Consider the following 26,433-nt stretch of genomic DNA (forward strand, 5'->3'; position numbering starts at 1 on the left):
GTGGGATCCCCCTCTGCTGGCCAGCTGAGTGGAGTAGGAGGGAATGGCATTTTTGAGGTCATTTATTAACTCCAGTTTATTCACTAAGAGGTAGTGTCCAAGGGCCAAGGTAGATATCAGCAAGGCATAAAAATGCAAATCCTAGGATTTTTTTTTTTAAAGGTCCTTGGAAAGACCTACAATCTTATTTGGCAAATTTGAGAACGGGAGCTTAAAAATAATGTAGCACGCTGAGTTAATATTAGGCCCAGGACAAGAAGTTTTGTTTCTTCTCCTGCCCAGGGCTTTCATTGTACCAAGAGATCACACAAGTTGGGGAAGTAAAAGAAAAACAAAAGGGACCCAGGAGAAAGGAAAATAAGAGGTGTAGAGGGATGAAATGGGACTACCCACCACACACACACACACACACACACACACACACACACACGCCATGTAGATGAAGCTGAGTTTCAATAAACGGCCCTGTCAAAGAGGCAAGGCACCTAGGGAAGGCAGTGTTGCTGGGCAGAAATGGGCAGCACCTGCTCGGTATTACCATGGAGACAGGGTTTATAGGCAGCCCCAATGTCTGTTTAGCATTTTAAGGCTTTTTGTTTTGTTTTTTTAACATCAATAGGAAGAGCTTTTCTTTCCTACTCCACCTACAGATTGGGGCTGGGGGCCAGACACAACCCATCCTGCAGTCAGTTGTGGCAGGTTTGTGAGGCTCCAATGAGATCTGCAACCAGATTGGAAGTCCAGGTGTCCACCAGGGAGAAGAACCTTATAGGGCACAGTCAGGCTCTGTGGGATGCTTCTCCTTACAGCATGCCTCAGAGGAAGCCTCTGACAGAGGAATGTCCTGGGGCTCAGGACTCTCAGCTGTGGACCGGTATCGGGGGCTCAGGAGTCCCCCTTCCTCGGGATTCCACTCCAGTGCAGGATCCTCCCCCGTACTCTGGTTGAAGAAAGCCTTCAGCCTTTGGGGATGTATCCTGTGGGCCACTGCCATGGCCAGGCCAAGCAGCACACAAAGTAGTCCTGGGGATGAGACAACAGGTATCCTGCCTTGGTAACAGTAACACCCTGCCAAGAACATCTTCTCCTAAGAGCATCAGAACAACTCTAAGAGAATTGCTGGCATCCCTGTTTCAGGGCAACTTGGTCTCGGAGCAGGGACTAGCTTAGGGTCATATGGCTGGTGTGGCTCTGTTGTACTGAGTTTTTGGACTCAGCCCAATGAGCCATGAATTACATCTCAGAAGAGAAAGAGAGAAAGAGAAAGAGAGAACTCCAAAAACAGAACCCTCGGGGAAGGGCAGGGCACAGAGGAGGAGGCATGAGAAAGGGCAGGACAATTTAAGGCTATGTGAGGCAGGGAAAGAGAAGGAATGGAGGACACAGAGAAGAGTATTTGGGGGAAGTGGGCTGGGACATAAGACTGGAAGATTTGGGAAAGAGCTGGGTGAAGAGTTAGGGAATGAGGGAAATGACAGAGACAGAAGACACAAGAGAGAAGACAGGGCATAGGCATCCATGGGGGTGGGGAGTAGAACTGAGAAGAGAAAATCCAGAGATGAGTAATGTAAGAGGGATGGTGCTTTAAAGAGAGGAAGAGCATACTGGCTACCAGAGGCAGACCCTCAACCCCCACCAATATGGTGGTCCTTGACCTTCTTCCCCAGCCTTAAGACCTCCGGTGTCTATCTTCAGGCCTGGGCCTCACCTGTGGTCAGTGTGATCCAGAAGGCAGGCCCATGGTGAGTGTGCAGCGAAGCAGTGCCCAGGCGCAGGGGACAGGATGGCGTGAGTGATGTGGCGGTGGAAAAGAAGAGCAGTCCCAACATCTGGAAGATGCCTGTGGCCAGCAGCATGTGGCCACCGTAGACCAGCACAGGCATGGACAGCATCACATTGGCCAGCAGCCAGCAGAGGAATGCCACCCTAGAGAGCCAGGACCAAATGAAGGCTGGCCTAGGCACCTCTACTTGGAAGGGCCCAGGTGGAGGCTCAGGGACCCAAGAACATCCCAAAGATGTGAGATAGGGATTTCTGTCTATTGGTTTCCCAACCAAGCATTGTGAGGCTGGTGCCAGCCTGTCCCCACTAGGGATTTCCACATAAGTGGAGGAAACATGGGTAGAAACTCCATTTCTAGGTCTAGGCCAGCAGGGCCTCCATCCCACCCTCACCAGAGCATGGCTGAGGTGTAGTGTCCTGCCAGGCGGTACTGGCCATGCAGACCACACGGGCTGTTGGGGGTGAACTTCTCAGCGAGGTAGAGCACAGGGTCTGGTAGCCCCTTCTCCAGTGCCTTTGCATACTCCTCAGCATAGTTTTCACCCAGGCGCCAGGTGAACTCCTCGTTGTAATTGATGGTCTCATTCAGCTGCTGCACTGGGGTCCCTGGGGAATGGGGCAGTTGTGCTCAGCAGGAACCCAAGGACCAGAGTGGGCATTTGCCTAGGTAGGGGCTTGTCACATTGTGCAGAGGGACAGGAGCTGGTCTTAGTGTCTGGAAATTTCCCTTCCTACCGTCCCCCCATCCTGTAGATCCAAACCAGATCCCAAAGACATAGCAGAATCTTCTCCTCCCTCACAAGAGCCATCCCTCACCTGTGAGTGTAATGTTGACTCCTCCCAGACCAACCTGGAGCCCAACATCTGCGCGGATCCATTCAGAACTGAAGGCTTTGTATGATGTGTTGGTGCTGACCTGGCCCACGAACCACTCCGAACTGAAATTCACAGCTGGGGTTGGGGAGTTGGACATATGGGAACTCAGGAAGGTCTAGGCATTACTGGGTTAGAGTCAGAAGGGGTCTAGATCTGTTTTGCTCACAACTGTAGATCTGTTAACTAGCTCAGGCTCGGGCTCATGGTTAGCTTGTCAACAATATGTTTGCCCAAGACGAATAAAGGGATCAGAACCCAATATTTCCCTTGGTGACACTCTGCTTCTGCCCCTCCCTCCCTTCCCTGAAGCAGAAGCTGCCAGTGAGGAAACAAGGAGAGGAGAAGCTGACTGCTGAGGGAACTAGATGGGACAGGATCACACTCACCCAGGATCACAGCCCCGATGAATAAGCTGGTCACCACCCGCAGCAGCCAGAACAGCCTCTGAGTCACAGAGTGGGTAGGTTTAGGAAGGAACACCCTCCTTCCAAATCCACCCTTCCTCTTTCCAAACTTGGGTGTCTGTGTGCGTAGGCAGGGGGACATATTCTAAAATTGAGGTCACTTGGTCAATTGAGATCAAAGTGTCTGGCATGTAATAGGTACTCAATAATCATCTTTTGAATCAGGGAGTAGGAGTGACACTTTTTCTCAGGACTGGAGGCTCTTTCCTGAGTGTGGTTGTAGTCAGAGAGTCTGGCCCCCTCACCTTGAGGCCAAGATCTCTCTGGGGCTGGGGTCTCCAGGGCTGGGTTTGTTTCTCACCATCTTGCCTCGAATGCCAGGCAGGATGATGATGAAGGTGACCAGTGCAGTCAGAAAGATGGCAATGATGACGGCCAAGGTGGTGTCCATTGGGAAGATTGGCTTGTGACCAGTATAGAAGGGGAAAGTGTGTCCCAGAGTAGCCATTTTGGTGGGGTTGTGCAGGGGAGGCGTATGCTGTAGGACAACAGATATGTATGTCTCAGTGCTGGAAATACAGCAGAGAGTAAACCAGACTAGGTCCCTCATCTCTGGAGCTCACCAGAGTCTACCGCTACTGCCATTCCACTGCCCCTCTGTCTTTCATCTCCCTATGTTTTGACTGTAAGAGAGCGAGGGTCTTGGCAATCTGTCTCTGCTGCCTCATGCTCCTTTCCTGACCCAGAGGTCCCTTAAGTCAGTGCCACAACCACCCTCGAGGCTTCTCTGCTTCCCCTAGGACTGTCTTAAGAAATATAATTCTCTTTTATCTCTCTCAGGCCTCCAGCACAATCAGACAAATCACAGGACATAAAAAGAGCTATATTTACTATCAAGTGAAGGCAATAAGGGTGAAAGATGGTACAGATTACAAAAAGATTGGCTTTCTTAGTCCCCAAAGGAACAAAGGGCAGACAGCTCTGCTAAGTGTATAATCCAACTACATTATCAGAGGACTGATTTCCAGTCCTGGCGATGCCCACACTGGTCTGTCCCACTTTCTCAAGCACCCTGGCTCCTGCTCTGGCAACTCTAGCATAATTGAAATAATTGAGTTCACCTCATTTGACAGTCAATGAACCTAGCTCTGCTAATATCCCTATGTGTGACCTCTACTGGGGCCCTGGTTTGCCCAGGAGTCTCGTCTCCATTATTTATAGTCTGACCGGGTAGGGTCTTGTTAAGCCATATAGTGAAAGAATAAGTTTGGAGTTAAGCAGCTCTGTGTTTGAATTCTGCCTCTGCCTCTTGCGAGTTATTTGACCCCTACAGAGATTTTGTTTTATTACAAAATAGGGATGATAATGTCATTGTGAGTGTGAAACAAGATTGTGTGTGTAAAATGCTAAGAATAATATCTGAAACAGAATGACATCGATAGACAGGGGAAAGGGGGCATTTTATTACTACCACATTGGGAAAGAGGGGACATTTTATTACTCCATGTATCTCTTTATCCAGTCCTTCTCGGAGAGAACCATGGGTTAGACTCAGATCTGGGTCCAGTTCCAGTTCTTCATTAATTTTAAAACATTGGGGAGGCAAATGACAACCCCCTTGGCCCTTGGTTTCCTCATTTACAATCGGATATGGTGATCTCCAGGTCCTCTCTAGTTCTAAATTCTGTGATTCTTCTATAATACCCGGTGGCTCCCAGCCTTCTACCTCCTTCTAGGCGGGCCACCTCCTATGCTGTCTCTGGGGGTAGCATAGTGTCAGGCAAAAAGACAAAGCGACAGACAATTTTAACTTTTAATCCTGTCTTTTGGACAAGTCACATAACTCCTGAGTCCCAGTTTTCACATGAAGTGTTGCTTTTCTCTTAACTCTTTAATTCTTCCATTCCAGAGGAACAAGTACCTCTTTTCCTCCTGGGCTGTCACTCAAATCCTGCCTGCCTACCACCTTTCTCATTAATCATCCCCTTTCTCTTTACAACTTCTCAGCTTCTCTTTCTCTTCTGGCTCCTTCTTCTAAGGATATGTGTACATTTCTCCCATCTTAACAACACAAAGAGAAAGGACTCTCTCCCTTGAACTTCTTGGTCCCTCCAGCTACTGTTTTATCCCACTCTCCCCTCTTCACAGCCAGGCTTTCTGCAAGAATAGTCTATGTTGGTATTTTCACTGCTTTACCTCCTCAACTCATTGCAATCTGGCTTCTCTCCATCTCCACCTTCTCCATTAGGTTACCATATGCTAAATCCAAAGGGAAGTTTTCACTTATCATTCTTGATCTCTCTGTGGTATTTTGCATTGTATACTGTTCCCTCTTTCTTCAAACTTGTCCTCCTTGGACCTCCATGACATCATGCTTTTCTGGGTCTCCTGCTTTTGGCCATTCCTTTTGTGGCTCCTTTGCTAGTCCTTCCTCCCTCTGAAATGTTTGTTTCCCAGGATTCTGTCTTGGCTCTTTTCTTCTAGCACTCTTCATGATTCCCTAAGCAAACTCCTATGGCTGATGCTTCTCAAATCTGTCTCTAGGTAGACCTCTTCTTACCTGGGCTTCAAACACAAAAGGGCCAATTACCCCATAGACATCTTCACTTGGCTTTCCCACGGATGCCTCAGATTTAACAGGTCACTGAATTCACTATCTCTGGTCTGCTTTCATTCTGTTTTTTAAGTCTCTTTAGTGGCATCACCATCTTATCAATAAAATAAGTCAGAAAGCTGGACCATCTTACCTCCTAAACATTTCTTGAGACCATCCATGCATTTCCTTCTCTACGCCCTAGCTCAGCCTCATCTATCTTGCCTTGACTAAGCAAATATAATCATCTTACTTATTTGCTTTAGGTAAAATCTAATCTCACAATCACATACGAAGTCCTCTGTGATCTGATCTCACCTACCATTGCATCTCTGTCTTTGGCCCAGCCTAACCTCCAGTCATACTGAACTACTGGCCTCTCCCTGAATCTGACACGCTCTTTCAAGTCTTCATGCCTTTGTATATGCTATTTCCTCTGCCTGGAATGCTCTTACCCCTTAGCAAACTCCTTTTACACCTTTCAAGCCGCAGCTCATGTTACTCCCTCTGTGAAATATCCTCTGACACCATTGGGCCAGGGTGGATGTTCCCTAATATTCTGATTGCATTTTGAATATGCTTCCACGAAAACAATAATTACACTGTATTGTAATTGTGTGAACATCAGTCTCCTCATTAGCTTCTAATCTCCATCTTTGCATCCCTTGCATGTAGCATATACTAATCAGACTGTGGGTTGAAAGAACGAATATATGAATGAGTTCCTCTCCCTTTAGGTGGCATCTTCTATTTCACACACAAGAGGGAGCTATGCTCCCTCTGTCCTGGATACAGTATTAAACTCTCATTCATTGTTAATGGAGTGTCACCGGGACAGGGCTAAAGATTGGGCAGGAAGGGATCTGACCAACTCTGTCCATTTTTGTGCTTTCACAAAATTTTCAGAAAGTCTCTTCCAATAGTTGGAATCCAAAGTATGAATGTTCATGTTTAATTGAATCTGAAATGTATTTCAACACAAGCTAAAGATAAATAACTAAGAACTTGTAGATTCTTATCTTGTAAAATGTGTGATGATATTGATTTTATTTATGTTTTAGAAATTTTTTTATCTACGACCTAGACTAAAGCCATTACAATTGTGATGGAAGGCTATATTTTTTAGAAAAGTCTATAAAATATAGAATATCTTGGTTAATAAAGTAGGAAGAGAAAGCAAGTTAGCTAATACTATGAATACATGTTATATGTTGAAATTTCAAAAACAAATATTTGCAATATAAGCAAATAATTGTGTAATGTATTTTGGTTAGAGTTACCTGTTAACATTATTCCTTCATATATTTTAATGGGAGGTTATAAAATATTTTACAAGAATGGCTCATCTCTAATAACATAGTGCTTCAAAGAAACACTAACAAAAGCCTCTCTATCTTAAGTACAAAAAAAAAAAAACAATGTTAACTTCTTTCCAATTCTCCAAAATATTTACTAAAGATGACTAAGGCAAAAAGATGGTTGGTGAATAAAATTCACCTTCTTTAATTTCTTCTTGTTTAATTTAATGAATTAGGTTTTCCTTAACCTACATTGTCTAATCTAAAGTTAATTTTGGATGACACTGATCTCAAATTAGTTTTAATTATTAAGGTAACAGGCCTCCTGTATGAAGTGGTGGGACTGAAATGAAAAGTCCCCATGCCCAGCAATACTGCTTTTCTTACAGATTGTAGTTTCCCTTTGGAACATCTTCCTCCTTAGCAAGCCAAGGAGGCTCTGACAGCAGAATTTCTTCCAATCTGAGAAAAACCTTTTGTCAGTCTTTACTCACTTCTCCCCTAGCTCACCACCATGACTAATATGTATACACAATGGATATTGATATAAACAAGCACAAGATACAGTCAGACATACACTTACAATTTCTGTAAACAGAAATATAGACAGGAGAAGAAAGTAGTTCTCAGTAACATAGAGAACTAGATACGTAAGCCCTCAATCAGAGGCCCCGGTGACAAAACTGAGGTGCTTTCTCAATGGATTGGCCAATCCCCACACTCTGTGGCCAATCCCCACAATCCTCCCTCCTCCCTGGCCTGGACAAGTGAGGGGCACCCCCTCCCCCACCCCGCCTTTCTGAACTCCCTTAAAATACTGAAGCATTTCTATTGCTCGGTTGTGTTTCAGACAGTTAATGTAATCCTTACCTATCTCAGGTTGAAGTAGAGTTCCTGTGTGTGTATGAGAGGTGGGCAAGGAATAAAGTTACACACGTTTAAGAAAATTCAGCCTGGTACAGCAGGTCCTCAGCATTCAAACTTCTCAAGTGCTTTCTTAGTGTTCTGTGGCCCATCCAGTAGCCTGACTCTGCCCACCTCCCCCATCTTCTGGAACCTAGTAATTCTCTACAAAGGGGAATGGGTGACATGGCTGGAGTTGCCAAGAGCTCTGATTAATGATACACGGCTACTGGAATGTAATATTTTGTTTCTCTGGTTGGAGTTGATCCCATTAAAAGTTTACAACTCTGGCTGGCTAAGGGAACCCTGCCAGGAGCTCCTGCCCCAGCCTCTTCAAGAAGATGAGTGGACATGTGTGTGTGTACTGTTGCACCCAGGTATGATTGAGTGGAGCAACAGAAGATCTGAGAAGTGGGTTGAGGCAGGAATCCCCAGTCAGGGCTGAGGTAAGGAGCCCAGAGGGGCTGAATCATGTGAGTCAAACTACCTGGGCTCCAGGTAAACCGGGATAAGGATTCCATGTCTGTAAACCCAGTGGCGTTTACGGCCTCCTCTTAAATTTCTTACCAAGCTCTCTCTTTGAGGAACTCCCACTCGATCTGAACTTGCCCTGGGTGGGCGCTGGAAGTGCACGTGCGGGGCAGGGGCGGCACGCTAAGGCCGCTCCGCAAAACCCTCCCTGACCGCACAGACCCCGCAGACTCACCCCCGCCACCCACCCCTGGACCACTATGTCCTTACCTTCGCGTCTTGCCAACAATGCGTGCGTGGCAGCCCGCGCCGCTGGCCTCCTCGCGGTGGAACGTCACGGGCAGCGCTTCTGGGGGTGGGATTAGGCCGGGAACCTGGGCCAGGCGTTCTGTCACCGAAAGCGCGCTCCCTCTCCCGGCCCAGCTCGCGTCCAACCCCACTCTTCCCCGAATTCACTGAAGGACCAGGCCTCGGACTGGACAAACCGGGTCCGGGTGCTTCCCCGCCCGCCACTCCAAGCGGCTCTCAACCTTCTCGGACCGCACCCGAGGCACTGAGGCGCTGCCCCCCGCCCCCGCCCCGTCCTCGATCTGGGACTTGGGAGGGACCGCGCGCAAGAGCCATCCCCCCGCCCCCAGCCATCCCTCCGGCCCCTCCTCCTCCTGCCCCCTGCCCCCTGCCCGCGACCCCGGGCAGCTCCCGCACAAACCTAGCGAGGCAGTCCGACACCCGCGGGAGCGCGGGCGGGGCTCGAGGGCCTGAGACCTCGGGAGCTCACGAGGAACCCCGGGAGTGTGTGTGTGTGGGGGGGTTGCCACCCACTCTTTCAGGGTCTTAGGACGAGCTTCCTTGCCGCGCGCGCTGACCGGTCCTCCTGGTCCTGATGCCCGATCCGAAGGTGTGGGGAGTTTGGGGGTGACGCTCCCCGGTCTTCCCTCCCCCGCACCCTCCGGGTCGTCCGCCCCCTCCCCACCCGGAGCAGACTTGCCCTCTTCGCCGTCCAGGCGGCCGCACGGACGAGCCCTTGCCGCGGACGGGACCGATGTCGCGCCTGAGCCCCGCGAGCCGGTGCCGCCTCGCCTGGCGCACCCCGGGCCCCTCGCGGCACCCCGGCGGGTCCCGGGCACGCCGGCTCGCCTCCCGCCCCGCCCCGCCCCGCCCCGCCTCAGCGCTGGGCCGCGCCGTCGGCTCCGCACCCACAGCCCCGCCCGCCCCGCGCAGAGCTGCGGAGCCAGGCGGCGGGGAGCGGGCGTCGCGGGCCCCCGCTGCGAGCCGGGAGGGAGCCAAGCCGCACTCCAGGGTCCAGGGACGCCGCGGCCGCAGGTCAGACCCCGAAGGGCTTCTCGGCGCTCCGGGGGAGGGACTCCCCGCGTGGCTTCGGTGGAGCGCGCCCCAGCTCCGCTGTGCTCCTTGAGGGAAGGGGAATTGGAGCCCTGGCCCCCCTGCGCCTCGGTTACTAGCCCGAGGAGCCTACAGTGGAACGTGTTCAGGCCTATCCTCCACCCCACCAAAGTTTTAGGTTCTTGGAGAACTGGGAATGTTCCGTGGCCTACTTTGCTTGGGCCTAGGGGATCTCTCTGGAGCTCTTCCTGGCACCAGCTCGTTATGCCAGGGAGGGAACTTTGGGTTTTTAGAGAGTCCAGGCTTCCCCTCAATCAACCTTCCCTTGGGACCAGGTTGGAATCCCTAAGGCTTTGGCTTATATTTACCCCCACCCCAGGGTCACCATTGTAGGAGTTCAAACTGGAAAAGTAGCCATGTGGAGCAAGAACAAGGTAGGCCTGTGTTCTCTCCCTGGTTCTGCCACTGCCTGGGGCTTCACTGCCCTGTCATAAGGTTATGCCTTCTGCTCAAGGTTGTTAGAAAGTTACTGAACCAATGTTGCTGTATAAATCATTGTGGCTACCTACCTGAAAGGAGTGGGTTTTAAGCATGCCCACATTCCTCTTCAGGTTTATCCCCACAGCCTGGCCTGAAAGCTCACTGCATGCTTTTACCAGCTGGGGTCCAGGATCCTGAAGACACAGTGGTAGAGGGGAAGGGGCAGGGCATCCTAGATCAGGGAAGGACCGCTATGGCCTTATCAGCATGTCCATCCCTATGGCTTCAACCGTTCCGGACCCAGTTCTTCACATACTATCAAAGGCCACCATCTGGACAGTCTCTGTGATGGAGTGAGTGGAATGCTGAGCTTTTGGGTTATGACAGGGCTTAGGGTTTTTCATTTGTTTAATAGGAGATGGCAAGTTGGGATGAGGTCACCCTCTGGGGCTCCTCCTCTGGGACTAGACAACCTATTCAAGAGTCCTGAGGATTTGGTTTGCCATAAGGCTTTCAGGCATGTTTACTCCCATAGCTGGAAGAGGTAACCAAGGTCCAGACCAGATAAGTGACCTGCCTAAGACCACATTCGTGGACTAGCAGCAGCCCAGTGTCCTGGCCCCTGAGCAAGACTCTGTCCAAGGAATATATACTTCTGGAAGCTGGGCCAAAGCAAGGTTTTTCAGGAGGTAAGTCCAGAAAGGCGGAGATTTCTGTCTGCTTTGTTCATCACTTAATCTCCAGTTCCTAGGTCAGTGCCTGATACATAGTGAGTGCTTGTCAAGTGTTTGTTGAATGAATGAAAGATTCTTGGGAGACGGTGAGTCTCCTGCTCTTTGCTCCCCACTATGGTGTTGGTCCAGCCCACACCTAGGTTCACAGGGACCTGCAGAGGCCCTGGCCTGAATCTCCTGAATTGCTGGGATGCATTCTCCCTGTCCTCTTTTTCTAGGGTCTCCATTTTAGGTTGTTCTAACACCTAAGCCCTATTATATTCATCATGGGCTTCTGCCTGGCTCTGACATGGACATTCCTGGTTGGGTCATGGACATCCATGGGTAAGTACAGATTGAAGAAGTAGAATTAGGAGCAGAGGAACCTTGCTGTGTCAGCATTTCCAATTTCATTCCTTACAGTCTGGTGGCCCTTTCTCTCTCATCTGTCTTCTTTCTTTCTTCATAAAGTAAGGACCCCTGATCCCAGGTGGGAAAAGATGGATGAAGCATACAAGACAATAAAGGATCTTGTGGCCAGATTAGACCCAAAGCTGAAGGGAAGTCACCAGTGTTTTAAAACAATATGAAAACAGTAAACCAACCACCACCACCAATATGGTCCATTTGATTTCATCTTGTTACTGTCAGCTTTGGACAGTCTCTTACTAGAATCTGAGGCCATTCTCTGAAGTCTGGGTCTCTGAGAAGTGGAGTGGGTTTATGATGCTACAAGTTAGGTTAAAAAAAAAAAAAGGCAGTTCCTTATCATCATCAGGAGGATACAAGAAAAGGAAGCATAGGAAACCTGTGGAATGATGAATGGTCTATTCTGACTGAAGGCAGTGGACCCCTGCAGTTTCTCCCAGGACAGAGCTGTTCACATTCCTATTCCTTCCAACTCTCTCTTTGCTTTGATCTTGGATCTTCCTTTTCTAGCCAGCTCTTGCCATTTATTCCCAGGAGGCATTCTACCTTATACCCTTCCCCAAAGGCCTTCCTCCCCCTTGTTCTGCCACCAGTTCATCTTATTTTAGAGATCACATGTACGTAGCTGCCCTAGTTCCTGCCCCAAAGTCTTGAATCCTTGGTTGTGCTCTTTGCTCAAACATCAGGGCCTGAGTCACTTTCTCTGGCTTCTGGGTGAGTGAATGTGCACGCATGGGCGTGCGCATGCACATGAATATGGGGCCAGAGGGTAGCTCTGAGATCTTGCCCTTGGTCTGTGAGGAATGGGTTTCTTGCTGGCTGATGTGGGTCCTTTTCTTTGTTCTTTCTCTGAAGTGACTAGAGAGGGAGTTTTAGTCCTCTAGCCTTTTGGTTTGGGGAAAGGAATATGACTGGTCATCTGATCTACTGACCAGAAGGACCCCCATTCCACCTCTGATTTTGGACCCCTCCCTCTGCCCTCACTGTCTGAGTTCTTCCCTCAACAACTGAGTGCTCCCTTCCAGATCCTAGTTTTTGGAAAGTATAATAGGATCCATCAACAAGGGGAATTATAGGAGGAACATGATGCCTCAACAGAGAGGAAAGGCAAGGTTATCACCAGGCAGTCCCTGATCCCACCCCAGAAACTGAAACTGGAAAAGAGATCAGAGTAGCAATAGACCCCAGGGCCACAGCCCCAGGGCTCGTACTCTTGCCCTGGGCTTTGCTTGGCAGGAGAGGGCCAAGCCCCTCTCCACACTGCCCATACCCAGGGAGTGGTCACAGAATGACCTCTCCTTTCCTGGATGGAAGAGTGGTTGGCTGGCTTTTGGGATGTAGCTGGCTCTTGCTCCATATGATATCTTAGGGCTGGGATTGGTTTCTGTCCTGCCCTATCCCCCAGGAACCTGAGCTGTGAGGGCAGTAGGAAGCTCCTGCATGCCCTTCCACATCGCTACTGTTCTCTAGCTTCTGTCTTGTTCTTGGAGGTTCTTTATCAGCACATACTGCCCCTGGCTATGCTGCTTCAGTGTTCCCTACCATGTTCCCCTCACTGAGAGCTTGAGTTTGGATATCATTTTGTCCTCAGTTCTCTCCCTTTGCACCCTACCTTCCACGGTGTGCCTGGGGTCCACTTCTGCTGCTTTCCTTGCCAGGATCCCAGGACCTTTATCTTGCAGGCTTGCCTGCCCTCTCATGCCTGAACTAACCCAGCTGCCCCTTCCCTCTTCTCACACAGGAGCCCAGAAACCCATTTCCTGGGAGGTGCAGCGATTTGATGGGTGGTACAACAACCTCATGGAGCACAGGTGGGGCAGCAAAGGTAGGTGAGGGCCAAGTGGAGACAGCCCCAGGGCCAGGGTGCCAGCAAAGGCTCATTAATTGTTAAGGTTTTAGGATCTGTGGTATGGAGGGAAGCCTGGGAGAGAGGAGGTAAGAGAGCCCCACTGAGGATTAATCTTTGTCCCTGCCCCTCTAACCTCAGGCTCTCGGCTCCAGCGCCTGGTTCCAGCCAGCTATGCAGATGGTGTGTACCAGCCCTTGGGAGAACCTCACCTGCCTAACCCCAGAGACCTTAGCAACGCTGCCATGAGGGGCCCTGCAGGGCAGGCCTCCCTGCGAAACCGAACAGTGCTAGGAGTCTTCTTTGGTGAGGGCCTCAACCTCTGGGGGATGGAGGCCAGTAGGGTCCACTGGACACCTCTATGTCTGAGGGGGGAGTCAGAGGGTGAGAGAGAGAAGTGATGGAGGATCTTAGAGATGGGGGTGAGAGATGGAGAGGGAGGCAGTGGGATGGGATACTGTTACCCAAAACTGGATTTGCCTCTTGGGGAGTGTTGAGCCAAAAGACACAACTAAGCCAAGAATTAGGAGTTTTATTTGGAACAATAAGGGGGAACATGGAAGATATTTCCCAAAACAGTGTCTTCCCCAATAACAAAATTGGGGAAGTTTTAAGCTAAAGGTACTTACAGATTCATAAAGGCACTTGTACAATGGGGAATTCAGCCTAGAATTTAGGCAAAAGTCATCTCAGAGTGACAGAGTCCAGGTCTTAATTGATGGAAGTCACACAAGGGCTGGCAAAGGTACGCATCAATTCTCTGTCTTTAACTGATCTGATATCTGAGTGCTCAAGGGGGTTTAAATCCTGCAAAGATAACTCAAGAATGTACTTTGGGCAAGTAGTCATAAATTACAAGATGTCTGGGGCCTAAAATGACTTTCCTTAAGTCAAGAAAGCCATGTCTTGTATTTTTTCTGGGGAAGAAAAAGTAAAAGGAGAAAGTCTGGATGGGGGAAGCATAAATTTGCCTCACATTGAGCTGTTGATGGAAGTACAGGTAGAGGCAGGAGCATGACAATAATCTGGTAGGGACTCTTGGTGGGAACCTATTCTCACTTTTTGCTTCTGTGACTCCTAGGACAGTCTTAGGGCAGGGTTCTGATTTTGGCTAGAGGGCTGGTGGAGGTGTGTGTCAAAATAGGGGTGCTAGGGTGGGTGGTGTGACCCCAGTGACTGTGGGTTGTTGGCTCCCAGTTGGAATGCTTGGCTCCTGCTGGCCACCCATGTGTCTACATTTGATTCTAAGTGTCCAGCATTGCAGTGAGACTGACAGGTTCTCTGGGCAGGCTGCTCCCAGCTGCATGTTGGAGCAGGTGTTCCCAGCAGGACTGCCTAGGCACACTCACCCGGCACCTCCCAGTTACCAAGGAGAAGACCAAACTGGCAATGAAAACAGTTTGGACCAGGGTGTAACAAAGGATTAGGAAGGGTGGAGGAGGTCAAGACTTGGCTTTACTCTAAATGGCTGAGGAGTCTTTTGAAGCTTCAAGGGAAGTCTAGGAGGGCCAGATACCTGATGCAGAAGGGAGAGTGGCCCTCAGCTGGCCTAGCACACCGTGTCCCCCTACCCTCTCTTGCCAACAGGCTACCACGTGCTCTCGGACCTGGTGAGCGTGGAGACACCCGGCTGCCCAGCCGAGTTCCTCAACATCCGCATCCCGCCCGGGGACCCGGTGTTCGACCCCAGCGGGCGCGGGGACGTGGTCCTCCCCTTCCAGAGGAGCCGCTGGGACCCCGAGAGCGGACAGAGCCCCAGTAACCCCCGGGACCTGGTGAGACGAGGCAGGCGGGCTCCCGGGTCCGGTCCGGGTGCGCGGCGGGGCAGGAGGCAGGAGAGGCTCCCACAGCGGACACCCGCCTCCGCGGACACCCGCCTCCGCCAGCCCGGCTCAGCCTCCCGGTGCCCCCGCAGACCAACGACGTGACGGGCTGGCTGGACGGCAGCGCCATCTATGGCTCCTCGCACTCCTGGAGCGACGCACTGCGGAGCTTCTCCGGGGGGCAGCTGGCGTCGGGGCCCGACCCCGCCTTCCCCCGGAACGCGCAACCGCCCCTGCTCATGTGGAGCGCGCCCGACCCCGCCAGCGGCCAGCGCGGGCCCGGGGGCCTGTACGGTGAGGCCGCGGGGCGCGGGCGCGGGCGCGGGCGCGGGGCGCGGGGCGCGGGCGCGGGCTGGGGGCGGCCGGGCGGCACTCCCCGTGGTCACACCGCCGCCCATCTCCTCCTCCCCTGCGGCCCTGCGTGGCGTGCAGCCTTCGGGGCGGAGCGAGGGAACCGCGACCCCTTCCTGCAGGCGCTGGGCCTGCTGTGGTTCCGCTACCACAACCTGTGCGCGCAGCGGCTGGCCCGCCAGCACCCGCACTGGGGGGACGAGGAGCTGTTCCAGCACGCGCGCAAGAGGGTCATTGCCACCTACCAGGTCCGTCACACGCCCTCCCCTTGTCCCCCTCCTGCCCCCCCACCCCACCCCCACCGTGCCCCGCGGGGCCCTCATTCCTCGCATGAGCAGCCCCCAGAAACGCCCCTTTCCAGGAGGACACTGCTCCCCAGAACTGGAGCTAGCATCTGGGAATGGACCCCAAGGAGGAGGGGCCCGCAAAGGGCTATGCTACATGAGACTTGGCTGTGGTTCTTAGCTAGTGGTCCCTGCTCCCATCCCGTGTTCCTAGTGGGGGGACAGGCCTCCACACCTGTCCCGTTTGACTTGCCTCCCTTATGACTGACTGCCCCTGCCGGGCCCTCATCTCCCACCTAAGGCTTCCTTGGGCTCAGGTCCCTCCAGCGAGACTGCTCCAACACTTGCCTCCCTTTTGCCCTCTCTTGATCCTCAGAACATTGCTCTCTATGAGTGGCTGCCCAGCTTCCTGCAGAAAACACTCCCAAAATATACAGGTAAAGGAGTTGGGTGAAGATACCGGGATTATGGGGGAGGAGCAGTGGCCGGGGGCGGGGGTGGCCAGGATCCATAGGATCCATAGGGTAAGTGCATGTATGGCACGATGTGATAAGGAGTCTATTTCTCTTATTACCATATGGGGCAGGGTATCATCCTTTCTTGGACCCCAGCATCTCCCCAGAGTTCCTGGTGGCCTCTGAGCAGTTCTTCTCCACCATGGTGCCTCCCGGCGTTTACATGAGGTGAGTGCAAAGGGTAAATGTTGGTGTGTTGGGGGGAGTGGGGATGTCATTTAAGAAAAATCTGCTCTTTAGAGCCCTCAGGAAAGGATTATCAGTCTGAAGTGTGCTCATTTCCCCAGGGAACAGTGAACCTGGGTGGTGGGGGGTGGGGAGAACAGTGTTTTAAAAAGACATCAGTGTGGTTTTTAAGCACTTTATGTCCATTTCCCTATAGCTGGTGTATATATTAAGCCCCCAATTAAACACAGGCTAATTTAGGCTCAGAGGGTGAGTTACAAAGCCTGCTCATCTGAACATTAGGTCTTGACACTACACAGGGGACATTTTTAGCTATAGGCACAGGACCTGGGGCTTGCAAGCCTTTGGAGGGAATTATAATAGAAATGTGTGAGAGCTGAAGATACATTTTGACTCCAAAATAATGAAAAGGGAACTTTAAACTAAAAAACACATATTTAATTAAATGTATATGGAACAAAAATGCCATTTCTTTTCACAATTGCGTTATAATTTAAAAACAATTCATAGGTTAGATTTTCTTACTCGGGAACAATTTTTGGATATGCCTGATGGGAACCACAGAAATCATAGCAATTGACTTTTCCACAGACAAGTAATTTCAAAACAACAATTAAAATCCTTTTAAAATGTTTTAACTTACATATATATGATATATATATAATGTATAAACTCTCTCTTTGGGAATCAGGAAAGAAGTGGTACTCTAAACAGAGCCTCATGCTTTTGAGTAATATATGTATAGATAGTGAGATGGAGAAAGAGACAGAGGGAGGTGAGGCATGTGCATGCTTTGGGTACATTTTTAGATGTTTACAATGACCTGGCTATATATAGTCTTGGAGACCAGAGCTGTTGCCTGACTTTAGGACCTCATGGCCTCAGTCACACTCCCTTTCTACTTGCATTTCAGAAATGCCAGTTGTCACTTCCAAGAGGTCATCAATAGGAACTCAAGTATCTCCAGAGCTCTCCGGGTCTGCAATAGCTACTGGAGTCGAAAGGTCAGTATGTGGGTGGGTGTATGTGTGTAGTGTGTGTGTGCACATGCACTTCTGTGTATGAGTGTCAGGTATGTCATGAAGGTGGGCAGCAGGGCCAAGGCAGCTAGCTATATGCATGCTCAAAAGTCACTCCTCCACCCCGACCTCAGGGCTATGTGACGGACAGTGAGCCCTATGCAAATGTGGTTCTAGGTTTTTCTTCTTCCTTGACAGCTCTGGGTCCCCTGTAGGCCTTGGAGTACCCCCCAAAGAAATGTCCCAATTAGACATACCTAAGGCAGTGTGTGAATGTGTATGTTGGGGGAGAACAAGAAGGAGGGAAGAATTCTGACATTATCAGGGATAATCTGTTCCATCCAAACTTGGCCAGTGTGGGTAAAGAGTGTTGACAAATAATTTTTTTAAATACTCCCTTTTTTTTAAGATTTTATTTATTTATTCATGAGAGACACAGAGAGATAGGCAGAGGGAGAAGCAGGCTTCTGGTGGGGAGCCTGATGCGGGACTTAATCCCAGGACCCCAGGATCACATCCTGAGCCAAAGGCAGATGCTCAACTGCTGAGCCACCCAAGCATCCCATTGACTAATAATTTAAAGCAACATCAATACTTGATGTAGAGTGTTCATAAGAGGAGAAAAGAAGTAAAGAGAGATGGGAGGGAAAGGAAGAACAGGAAAGCACAGAATCAGAGTCATAGTGCTGAATTGAAAAAGACCTCGGTGTCCTCTTAATTGTTTTAATTTAACTTAATTTAATTTTACCCCTAATACTCTTTTCATTAAGGGAAGGGCACCAAGTTCAGAGAGGTCCTGTGACTTGCCCATAGTCACACAGCTGTTCGCTAACAGAGCAAGGACCAAGACCTACATGTTCTAGTGCCTTTGTCAATCATACTGTAAAGTCTCTTAAAATAGAAGTAAAGATTTAGATCCCTTGTGTTTGTGGTGACCTGTCTCGCAGCAGCATGAGCTTCAGATAGGGACATCACTCACCTTAAGGAGGGAATTAACCTATGAAGGAGGGATGGCCTACTGGTTTCAGAGCAAATATCAGTACTGGGTGGGCCCAGGATATGGACTGTGGGTATGGAGAGAGCCTGACTGCTCAACCTCCAGTTCTATTTTCTCTCCCCATTCCCAAAGCATCCAAACCTACGAAGAGCTGAAGATGTGGACGCGCTACTACTAGGCATGGCCTCCCAGATCGCTGAGCGAGAGGACCATGTGGTGGTTGAGGATGTACTAGGTGAAGCTGAAGCTGTCCCTACAGAGTGGCCCCTGGGTGGGGTTTCTGCTGGAGCTCCTGCGCCAGGCTGGGAGGAGTGCCTGGGCCTGGGAACCTTCCTTCTTTCACTGCTGAGAGACCTGTTGACCATGGTTTCCTCTGTGTGATTCTGGGCCCCCTGGGGATGTTCGAAGCCTGGGTCCTGAGCTAATGGAGCTGTGGTGGCCCTGAGCAACCTCAGACTCTCTGCTCTTTCATCCCCAGATTTCTGGCCTGGGTCCCTGAAGTTTTCCCGTACAGACCACCTGGCTGGCTGTCTACAGAGGGGCCGCGATCTGGGCCTGCCCTCTTATACCAAGGCCAGGGCAGCACTGGGTCTGCCTCCCATTACCAGATGGCAGGACATCAACCCTGCACTCTCCCAGAACAACCACACCGTAAGGAGGGGTTGGGACCCAGACGGCAGGGGGGAGGGTCAGGGCACATTGACTGAGACATGGAAGGGAGGCAGTGAGACACAAACAAGAGACAAGTCCCTGGTGAGAGGGATGGGACTTACCCAGGTGGCTTTTCCTAGTATCATACACCAGGATGGAGGGTCCCAGACTAGCAATATTTGGCATTAGAATTTGTGACTGTGCAATCTAGCAAATGTTTGTTGAACATCTCTTGCATGCCAGGCTCTTAATAGGCATTATATCATTTACTCTTTCCAACATCCCATCTGAGCAAGTGTAGAAGGTCCTCAACCCAGGAACAAGCTGTACTTTTTTATATACTGATACTCAAGCTGCCTTTGGGGAGTCAACTGTCATACCCTGAGCTATTGCCTGGGCAGGTGGCATTGCCTGCAGCCAACAGACCAGTTTTTGTGGCCTCACCATCTTAGCACAGTGGTGTTTCTACAATTGCATGCTTGTTTTATTACTTTCGTCCTTACTATTTTATAAGATTGTTGGAAAGTGGAGAATTGAAAAGACCGTGGAAGAAGCAATATGCACATGGGGCTTGTAAACTTTATAAAGTTAATATAAAGATAGGAATCATCAGGAGTACCAAAAGTAGCAAATATTTAGCTTAACTGGGCCTCACTGGAATTAAGCTGGGCAAATGTTTATTTGGATTGCAGAAAAAAAAAAAACTAAAGTAAAGGTCAGATAGAAAATGCTGCTCATATAATGTTGAAGTCTGTCTCCAAAAGGCAGGGATTGGATTTTTAAAAACTTTTTTCACTTTCAATAATAGAAACCTTTTCTAACACATCATTCTAGCCTTCCAACTTTTGTACTGAATTTTGACCCTTAACTTTCATACCTTTTTTGAGAACAAGCCACATAGGGAACTGGCTGCCTGTTTTATTCCAACTTTAGAAAATAGGCAGCTGAATCTGTGAGTGAGTTCCTGTAAATGAGTTAACTTATGTAAAGCACACAGAGCAGTGCCTGGGGCATAATAAGTGAGTGCTTGTCGCTGTCATTTATTATTATCATCCCTGGGGCTGATCCCTGGGAACTACCTCTTTGCCCCAGGGCAAGTGTCAGGTCCTTGCACTCATTCCTGTCCCTTCTTGGCCTCAGGTGCTGGAGGCCACATCTGCCCTGTACAACCAGGACCTATCCCAGCTAGAGCTGCTCCCCGGGGGGCTCCTGGAGAGCCATGGGGACCCCGGACCCCTCTTCAGTGCCATCGTCCTCAACCAGTTTGTGAGGCTGCGGGATGGCGACCGCTACTGGTTTGAGAATACCAGGAATGGGTAAGGCCTGGCTGGCCTTCCTCAGACTCCACCTTGGCCTGAGCTCCAGGACCTCTGCATGTAATGTCAGCAGCCCTGTGGGCCCTTGATTCAGCTGGACTCACCCACTCCTCAGCCTCTCTGGGTCTCTTTCCTCATCTGGGTCCCTGGGCCAGAGCAGGCATCTGTCTCCCAATGCAACAGCTCCCTACCTATCCCACCCCAGGCTGTTCTCTGAGGAAGAAATCGCAGAGATCAGAAATACTTCCCTACGGGATGTTCTAGTGGCTGTCACCAACATGAACCCTAGTACCCTGCAGCCCAATGTCTTCTTCTGGCATACGGGTGAGTAGCCAGGGGGTACTTGGAGGGGTCTGGGGTCTGGTGTCTCATCCCTCCTCAGCCGTGGGCCTGGTTCAGGTGCAGCTGGGCAGTAGATTCCAAGGAGGCAGTGAGCTATGGTTCTGCCCTTAGAAACTTTGGTTCTGGGCACAAGGTGACCGACCACAGGTGTCTGTGTAGGTCCCCTTCTGCACAACCCCAGGAGGTATCCATGTGAGGGCAAGACTGAAACTCAAGAGACCTAAGGAGAAGGCTCCCATGGGCTGGGCTAAGCCTGGGTGGGGTGATATCAGGAAGGCGTAGTGCAGTGAGGATATCCTTATCCCACAGTAGTGACAAGGGAAGGGCTGTGTGTGTGTGTGTGTGTGTGTGTACATATGTGCATGTGAGGGAGACAGAGGCTGAGGTAACCCAAGTAGGCAAACACTACATTCTTGGTATAATGACAGGGGTAAGCAGCTCCCACCCCCTCTGCTACCGAGAGCACCCCCCCCCCCACCCTTTCTGCCACACTAACCTTCTCAGTGATTCGGTGCCAGAGCCTCTGGCTCAGCACACCCCCACCCCAGGACTCCTGCTTCCTCTTCCTCCCCAGGAGACCCCTGCCCACAGCCAAGACAGCTCAGCACTCAGGGCCTGCCAGCCTGTGCTCCCTCCACCATGCAGGACTATTTTGAAGGCAGTGGATTTGGCTTTGGAGTCACCATTGGGACTCTCTGCTGCTTCCCCCTGGGTAAAAGTGATGGGCAGGGTGGGGTTGGGTGAAATGTGTACTCTGAGGGATGGCAGTGGGGTGGTTTCATCAATACAGACTATGCAGGATACTATTTGGGCACATGAAGAAAACCTCAGAGCAGGAGGGGACATGAGAAGTGTCTGACCTGTAGCTAAGTTAACTCCGGGAAAATTGCCTTCCTGTTCTCCTGGGGTCCCTCTAAGGCCCAGATTGGTCAGGAGCCACAGGGTATCTATATTTCACAGTTATCTGCAGGAACCTGGGCCTGGGAAACTGTTAGAGGCAAACCCTGCTTGAGAACCAGTTGAGAACTAGCTGGGGCAAAGGTTTGAGACTTAGACTTTGTCATGGCTGTATGTGAGTCCACCAGCAAGCATGGCAGAGTGGGTCCAGTATCAGCACAAGGACTCTGGCCTTAGTCTCTGGCTGGGAAGGGACCTGAGTGGTGGAAGCAGGGGAGGCTGTGCTGACAGTGCTGCAGACATCTTAGATGATACCCAAAGCTCCCTTCTCCACCCCCCTACCAGGGAGCTTCACAATCTGAGACAATTGAATGAGCCCACCTAGGAAGTGGGGGAAGGCAGGGGGTCTTGCCAAGGAAGGAGGCCACTGATCTCCCCAGACTCCCACTCTTCCTCTGAGCATCCGACTGCCTCTGCCCTCTCAGTGAGCCTGCTTAGTGCCTGGATTGTTGCCCGGCTCCGAAGGAGAAATTTCAAGAAGCTCCAGGGCCAGGACCGCAAAAGTGTCATGTCTGAGAAGCTCGTTGGGGGCATGGAAGGTAGGCCTGGAGCTGGCCAGGGTGGTGAGAGGGAGGACATGCCTGGGCTGCAGCCCCCACCCCCAACTCAGCAGCCTATGGAAAAGGCTTTCCCTTACTAGGCCCCCAAGCAGCTCAGGGCAGGTGGGAAGAGCTGTGGAGGCATCAGGTAGTCGTTGGACCTGAGGTCCTCCACCCTCCTTAGATCCTCTCAACGGGGGCACCTGGGTGGCTCAGTCAGTTAAGCATCTGCCTTTGGCTCAGGTCCTGAACCCAGGGTCCTGGGATGAGCCTCAAGCCTCCTTCCTTCAGGCTCTCTGCTCAGCAAGGAGTCTGCTTACGCCCTCTGCCCCTCTCCCCTCTCATGCCATCTCTCTCTGAAATAAATACAAATCTTAAAAAAAAAAATCCTCCCAAAGGTCCCAAATAAAGAGGATGTGGTAGACTTATGGGGAAGAGCCACAGGACCCTGACTACACTTTAGAGGCTTAATATGATTCTCTAGAATCCTTGGGAAAGGATGCTTTGTGGCATCTTGTACTGGAAGTTCAGGCAACAGCAAAATAATTAATGAAGGTCCAGAGTCACACTGATGGAGGATTGGAATCTTGGTTTCACCTCTTGGGCTTTTGGGCCTTGGGCAGATTTTTTAATCTCTCTAAACCATTTTTTCCTTACCTGTAAAACAGGAATAATACTAGCATTTACCTCACAGGTTTATTAATATTAAATTAACTTGTTCATGCAAAGCTCTTGGTACAGTATTTGGCACATAGTAAACACTAAGGAAATGGTAGTCATTCTTCTCGTAGGCTAGAGGCACAGGAGAACCGCTGGGCAGAGGATGACCCTCACTACCCAAGAAGGGGTGAGGAGCTTTGGAGGCCTTGACCTGACTCCAGTCCTAAGCCGGCCTCCTTCCTCCTTGCCCCGGCTGACCCAGTCCTATCTTTTCAGCATTGGAATGGCAGGGCCACAAGGAGCCTTGTCGGCCTGTGCTTGTGCACCTGCAGCCTGGGCAGATCTGTGTGGTGGATGGCAGGCTGTCTGTGCTCCGCACCATCCAGCTACGGCCCCCCCAGCAGGTCAGCCTCATCCTATCTGGCAACCGCGGACGCCGGGCCCTGCTGCTCAAGATCCCCAAGGAGTATGACCTGGTATGTTGCAGCTGGTCCCATTCCTCCAAGCGCAGCCAGGGAGGCAGGTGGGTGGAGGGGAAGGAGCACCAAACCAAGAAGAGTTTCTGCTAGTTTCTTCTAGTCCCTGGCTGTAGTCCCTGATGCAGAGAGAACCTTGAACATGTTTGTCCTGCTTTGGGCCTATGGGGTGACGTGATCTCCACAGTGCCTTCTTCTTCTTGCACTGTCCTCCTCCTCCCTTTGTAAGGATGCACCAGTGGATCCTAGCTGGGAGTCCTGAGAAGAAGCCAGGCCCCCTGATTTTAGGATCCAGGGAATTGTTAGAGATTTTGGAGGATAACTCAATCAGAGGCTGATCTTCAGCTCTGACTAGCTGGCTCCCGGTGCCCTCCGTCATGTGTCCTCCCTCCCTTCCCCTCTCTTCTCCAGCATGAACAGAGAAGGAAGGATTGCTTCAGACATGAGTCTTGGCATGCCATCTCTATGCCTATAAGCAAGCCTGAACCCCACTGATCCCAGGCCGTAACAGTAAATCCCTTTTACGAGGGTGTTCTTTCAAGGGGCCCCTGACAAAACTCACACAAAGCTCCTGGCCTCAGGAGGCATTGAGAAGTGGTTGCTCTCCCTGTCACCTCTCTGTAGGTGCTGCTGTTTAACCTGGAGGAAGAGCGGCAGGTGCTGGTGGAAAACCTTCGGGGGGCCCTGAAGGAGAGCGGACTGAAGTTCCAGGAGTGGGAGCTGCGGGAGCAGGAACTGATGAGGGCAGCTGTGACACGACAGCAGAGGAGCCATCTCCTGGAGACCTTTTTCAGGCACCTTTTCTCCCAGGTGTGTAGGTAGGGTGAGGTCTGTCCCTGCATGTCTGCCTATGGTGGTGCCCTTATCTGCAGATGGCCTAACACTAATAATCAGGTCTACTGAGGTTTTGGCCCAATTGCCTGGCCTTTCTGTAAGGAAATGCTCTGGTGCCCACCTGCGTGACTCCAGGGAGGCCGCATCAGGAGCTTAAATGCATGTGTCACTCAGCTCTCTCCCCAGGGCTATCCAGGCTTTCTACCTTCACTTAACTCACCCTGGCTGCAGAAACCCAGGACAAGAAGGGCAGTGTGGGGGCAGTGAGAGCCGTTGGTCTGCCCTCCTTGGCACAGTGTAGCTGCCAGAGGCCTCTGTGGGGTATTAATGCACACCTTGCAGACTTTTGAGAACTACTGAGAGGATATGGGGAAACAAGCCAGGAAGAGAAATGCAAGGACTTGCATCCATATCTGGCACAAAAATAAAGCAGTCTGGGTGTAGAAGGGTGGATAGGAGAAGCTTGGTAGAGATAAGATCAATACATCATGGACCCCACTCAAGACCTTTGTCATCCTTCTGTAAAAATGGAACCTACCCAGAAGGGAAGATAACTGGCCAAAAATGATAGCTACAGAACTGATCCAGGAGGTAGGCAGTGTAGGAGTTCAGGATGGTGGAGGATCATAGTTTGGGTCAGATTTGGCGAGGACTTAAAAAAAGGTGGAAAATTTTTGGCTCAGAGGAAAGGAGCAGAGGTGCCCAGTATAAGGACAAAAAAAATTAATGTTTGAGAAGAAGGAGCAAGGTTGGCAAGCTGGGGAGAAGATTCATGAGGGAAGCAAGCATTTAGTGGTCATTTACTGTGTGCCAAGCACATGACTTGTCATTTACTTCCCAAACCTGTCGAACATGAGTATGGTCTAGAATGGAAGGACCCATAGGTGAGGAGATTCACTGCCAGGGCCCAGGCGGGACTGGAGCACCTCTACTCATTTCAGGACCCATCAGGGCTATGGGGACTCCTTGTTGCTGGGGGTGAGATGGTTTGCTGCTGTGTCCAGGGGGTGGCTGCCAATCCTCTCTATCTGCACAGCACTTCCAGGTTTCAAAACATTCTCCATACAATGTCTCCTGTTGAATTCTCACAATAGCCCTGTGAGATAAGTAGGGCATGTAAGAAAATGAATGTCAGACAACTGGAGAGATTTGCCTGCGGTCACACAGCAAGTGGGTGGCAGAGCTGGGACAGGAACCCGGGTCTTTTGCCTCCAGCCCCAGGCTCTTTCCACTAAACCTCCTTGTTTGAAGTAACAAGGTTTGCCTCATGAAAACATAACCAGCCCTGGACTGGGGGCCCCCAGTTAAAAGGCAGGAAATATAGGTGTTATAGCCTGGGGCCTGCCTGCTTCCCTCACTACCTGAAGGTAGCCCACCGTGAGAGTTCCCCTTTCCCATGCCCAACTTTTTCTCCACTCAGCTGGGGTTTTTCTCAGTCAAAACTCCTTGGGGTGTAAGAGCAAGCTAGCAATGACGAAGGGTCAGTTGACTCTGAGGATACGGTGATGGATTTCTCAGGAATTCCAAAGGGAGGACTATGACTTGGCCTAGAAGGGGCTAGGGAAAGGAAAGATGCCAGCAAACAAGGTCAATTCTCTCTCTTACCCGGCCTCATTTTCTCTGTGTGTTTACTTCTCTCCATCTGTGTCTCTGAGCACTTGGAAGAACAGGGTGGCCCACAACTTCTGAGCTTTCTTGTGCTCAGATCAAGACAGACCTGAGACCTGTCAGTCCCAATTCCAGATAATCTGCCTGGGTCAATTGTGCATCCCTGGTCCAATCAGTTAACACAGAGGGCCAGGGCTCTGTAGAACAAATGGCCTCAGGGACCACCTTCAGGTCATAGGGTAGTGCTTAGGGGACAGGGTGCTCGGCAGCTATCTGGAAAAGGTGGTATCTGTCCTATAAGCTTCAACTGGACTTCAATTCAAGGAAACCTTGTCTCCTCTTTCCCTCCCTCTGCTGCTGCCTGAGTGCAGGTGCTGGACATTGACCAGGCAGATGCAGGGACCCTGCCTCTGGACTCATCCCAGAAGGTACAGGAGGCCCTGACTTGCGAGCTGAGCAGAGCTGAGTTTGCCGAGTCCCTGGGCCTTAAGCCCCAGGACATGTTTGTGGAGTCCATGTTCTCTCTGGCTGACAAAGATGGCAATGGCTACCTGTCCTTCCGGGAGTTTCTGGACATCCTGGTGGTCTTCATGAAAGGTAGGGGGAGAAGGGAGTGATCATCCAGGTAGGAGAAGATGGAAGGAGCTAGAGACTGCGGCTGGAGGGTAGCTGATCTGTTGGAGATGGGGAAGTGCTGGGGCTAGGTCTCCAGCCATGGCAGACAGCTGGGAGCACCTAG

The 26,433-nt window shown here is 50.9% G+C and overlaps 2 protein-coding genes across 7 annotated transcripts in view; one reads left to right on the top strand and one right to left on the bottom strand.

The window, feature by feature from the left end:
* Nucleotides 1–44: 44 nt before the first annotated feature.
* DUOXA1 (dual oxidase maturation factor 1) lies at nucleotides 45–9,453 on the bottom strand. Of its 2 annotated transcripts, none has more exons than XM_055316850.1 (8): nucleotides 9,037–9,453; nucleotides 8,598–8,676; nucleotides 3,424–3,600; nucleotides 3,045–3,102; nucleotides 2,599–2,733; nucleotides 2,175–2,388; nucleotides 1,709–1,926; nucleotides 45–1,023 (listed from the first exon to the last, which is right to left on the bottom strand). In XM_055316850.1, the coding sequence occupies exons 3-8, from the start codon at nucleotides 3,568–3,570 to the stop codon at nucleotides 767–769; spliced, it is 1,029 nt and encodes a 342-aa protein (XP_055172825.1). In that variant the 5' UTR covers nucleotides 3,571–3,600; nucleotides 8,598–8,676; nucleotides 9,037–9,453; the 3' UTR covers nucleotides 45–766. The 2 variants fall into 2 exon arrangements, with proteins under 2 accessions (XP_055172825.1, XP_055172824.1); XM_055316849.1 differs by having other exon boundaries at nucleotides 8,598–8,701.
* An 88-nt stretch (nucleotides 9,454–9,541) lies between these two features.
* Nucleotides 9,542–26,433, top strand: part of DUOX1 (dual oxidase 1) — a 31,434-nt gene continuing 14,542 nt past the window's right edge. For 3 of the 5 annotated variants that reach the window (XM_055316769.1, XM_055316771.1, XM_055316772.1), the window contains exons 1-20: nucleotides 9,542–9,650; nucleotides 10,684–10,837; nucleotides 11,101–11,206; nucleotides 13,032–13,115; nucleotides 13,278–13,442; nucleotides 14,724–14,911; nucleotides 15,052–15,253; nucleotides 15,392–15,558; nucleotides 15,971–16,031; nucleotides 16,181–16,277; nucleotides 17,209–17,299; nucleotides 18,444–18,546; nucleotides 18,790–18,962; nucleotides 20,103–20,278; nucleotides 20,484–20,602; nucleotides 21,195–21,332; nucleotides 22,003–22,116; nucleotides 23,053–23,252; nucleotides 23,877–24,062; nucleotides 26,066–26,291. In XM_055316769.1, coding sequence (XP_055172744.1) covers nucleotides 11,149–11,206; nucleotides 13,032–13,115; nucleotides 13,278–13,442; nucleotides 14,724–14,911; nucleotides 15,052–15,253; nucleotides 15,392–15,558; nucleotides 15,971–16,031; nucleotides 16,181–16,277; nucleotides 17,209–17,299; nucleotides 18,444–18,546; nucleotides 18,790–18,962; nucleotides 20,103–20,278; nucleotides 20,484–20,602; nucleotides 21,195–21,332; nucleotides 22,003–22,116; nucleotides 23,053–23,252; nucleotides 23,877–24,062; nucleotides 26,066–26,291 — 2,548 coding nt within the window. In that variant the 5' untranslated portion in view covers nucleotides 9,542–9,650; nucleotides 10,684–10,837; nucleotides 11,101–11,148. Of the gene's footprint in view, nucleotides 9,651–10,047; nucleotides 10,103–10,683; nucleotides 10,838–11,100; nucleotides 11,207–13,031; nucleotides 13,116–13,277; nucleotides 13,443–14,723; nucleotides 14,912–15,051; nucleotides 15,254–15,391; nucleotides 15,559–15,970; nucleotides 16,032–16,180; nucleotides 16,278–17,208; nucleotides 17,300–18,443; nucleotides 18,547–18,789; nucleotides 18,963–20,102; nucleotides 20,279–20,483; nucleotides 20,603–21,194; nucleotides 21,333–22,002; nucleotides 22,117–23,052; nucleotides 23,253–23,876; nucleotides 24,063–26,065; nucleotides 26,292–26,433 lie in introns of those variants that run through there. The other 2 variants (XM_055316770.1, XM_055316773.1) reach the window with 2 other exon arrangements.

Source organism: Nyctereutes procyonoides, unplaced genomic scaffold (genome assembly GCF_905146905.1).
Source record: "Nyctereutes procyonoides isolate TBG_1078 unplaced genomic scaffold, NYPRO_anot_genome, whole genome shotgun sequence".
NCBI lineage: Eukaryota > Metazoa > Chordata > Mammalia > Carnivora > Canidae > Nyctereutes > Nyctereutes procyonoides.

Excerpts from the sequence above, each read along its gene's own strand:
- DUOXA1 (XM_055316850.1), bottom strand. The coding sequence starts at position 3,570 with ATGGCTACTCTGGGACACACTTTCCCCTTCTATACTGGTCACAAGCCA. Across the intron at positions 2,389-2,598 it reads AGTCAACATTACACTCACAG|GGACCCCAGTGCAGCAGCTG; the intron begins GTGAGGGATGGC and ends CCCATTCCCCAG. Across the intron at positions 1,024-1,708 it reads CTGGATCACACTGACCACAG|GACTACTTTGTGTGCTGCTT; the intron begins GTGAGGCCCAGG and ends TCTCATCCCCAG.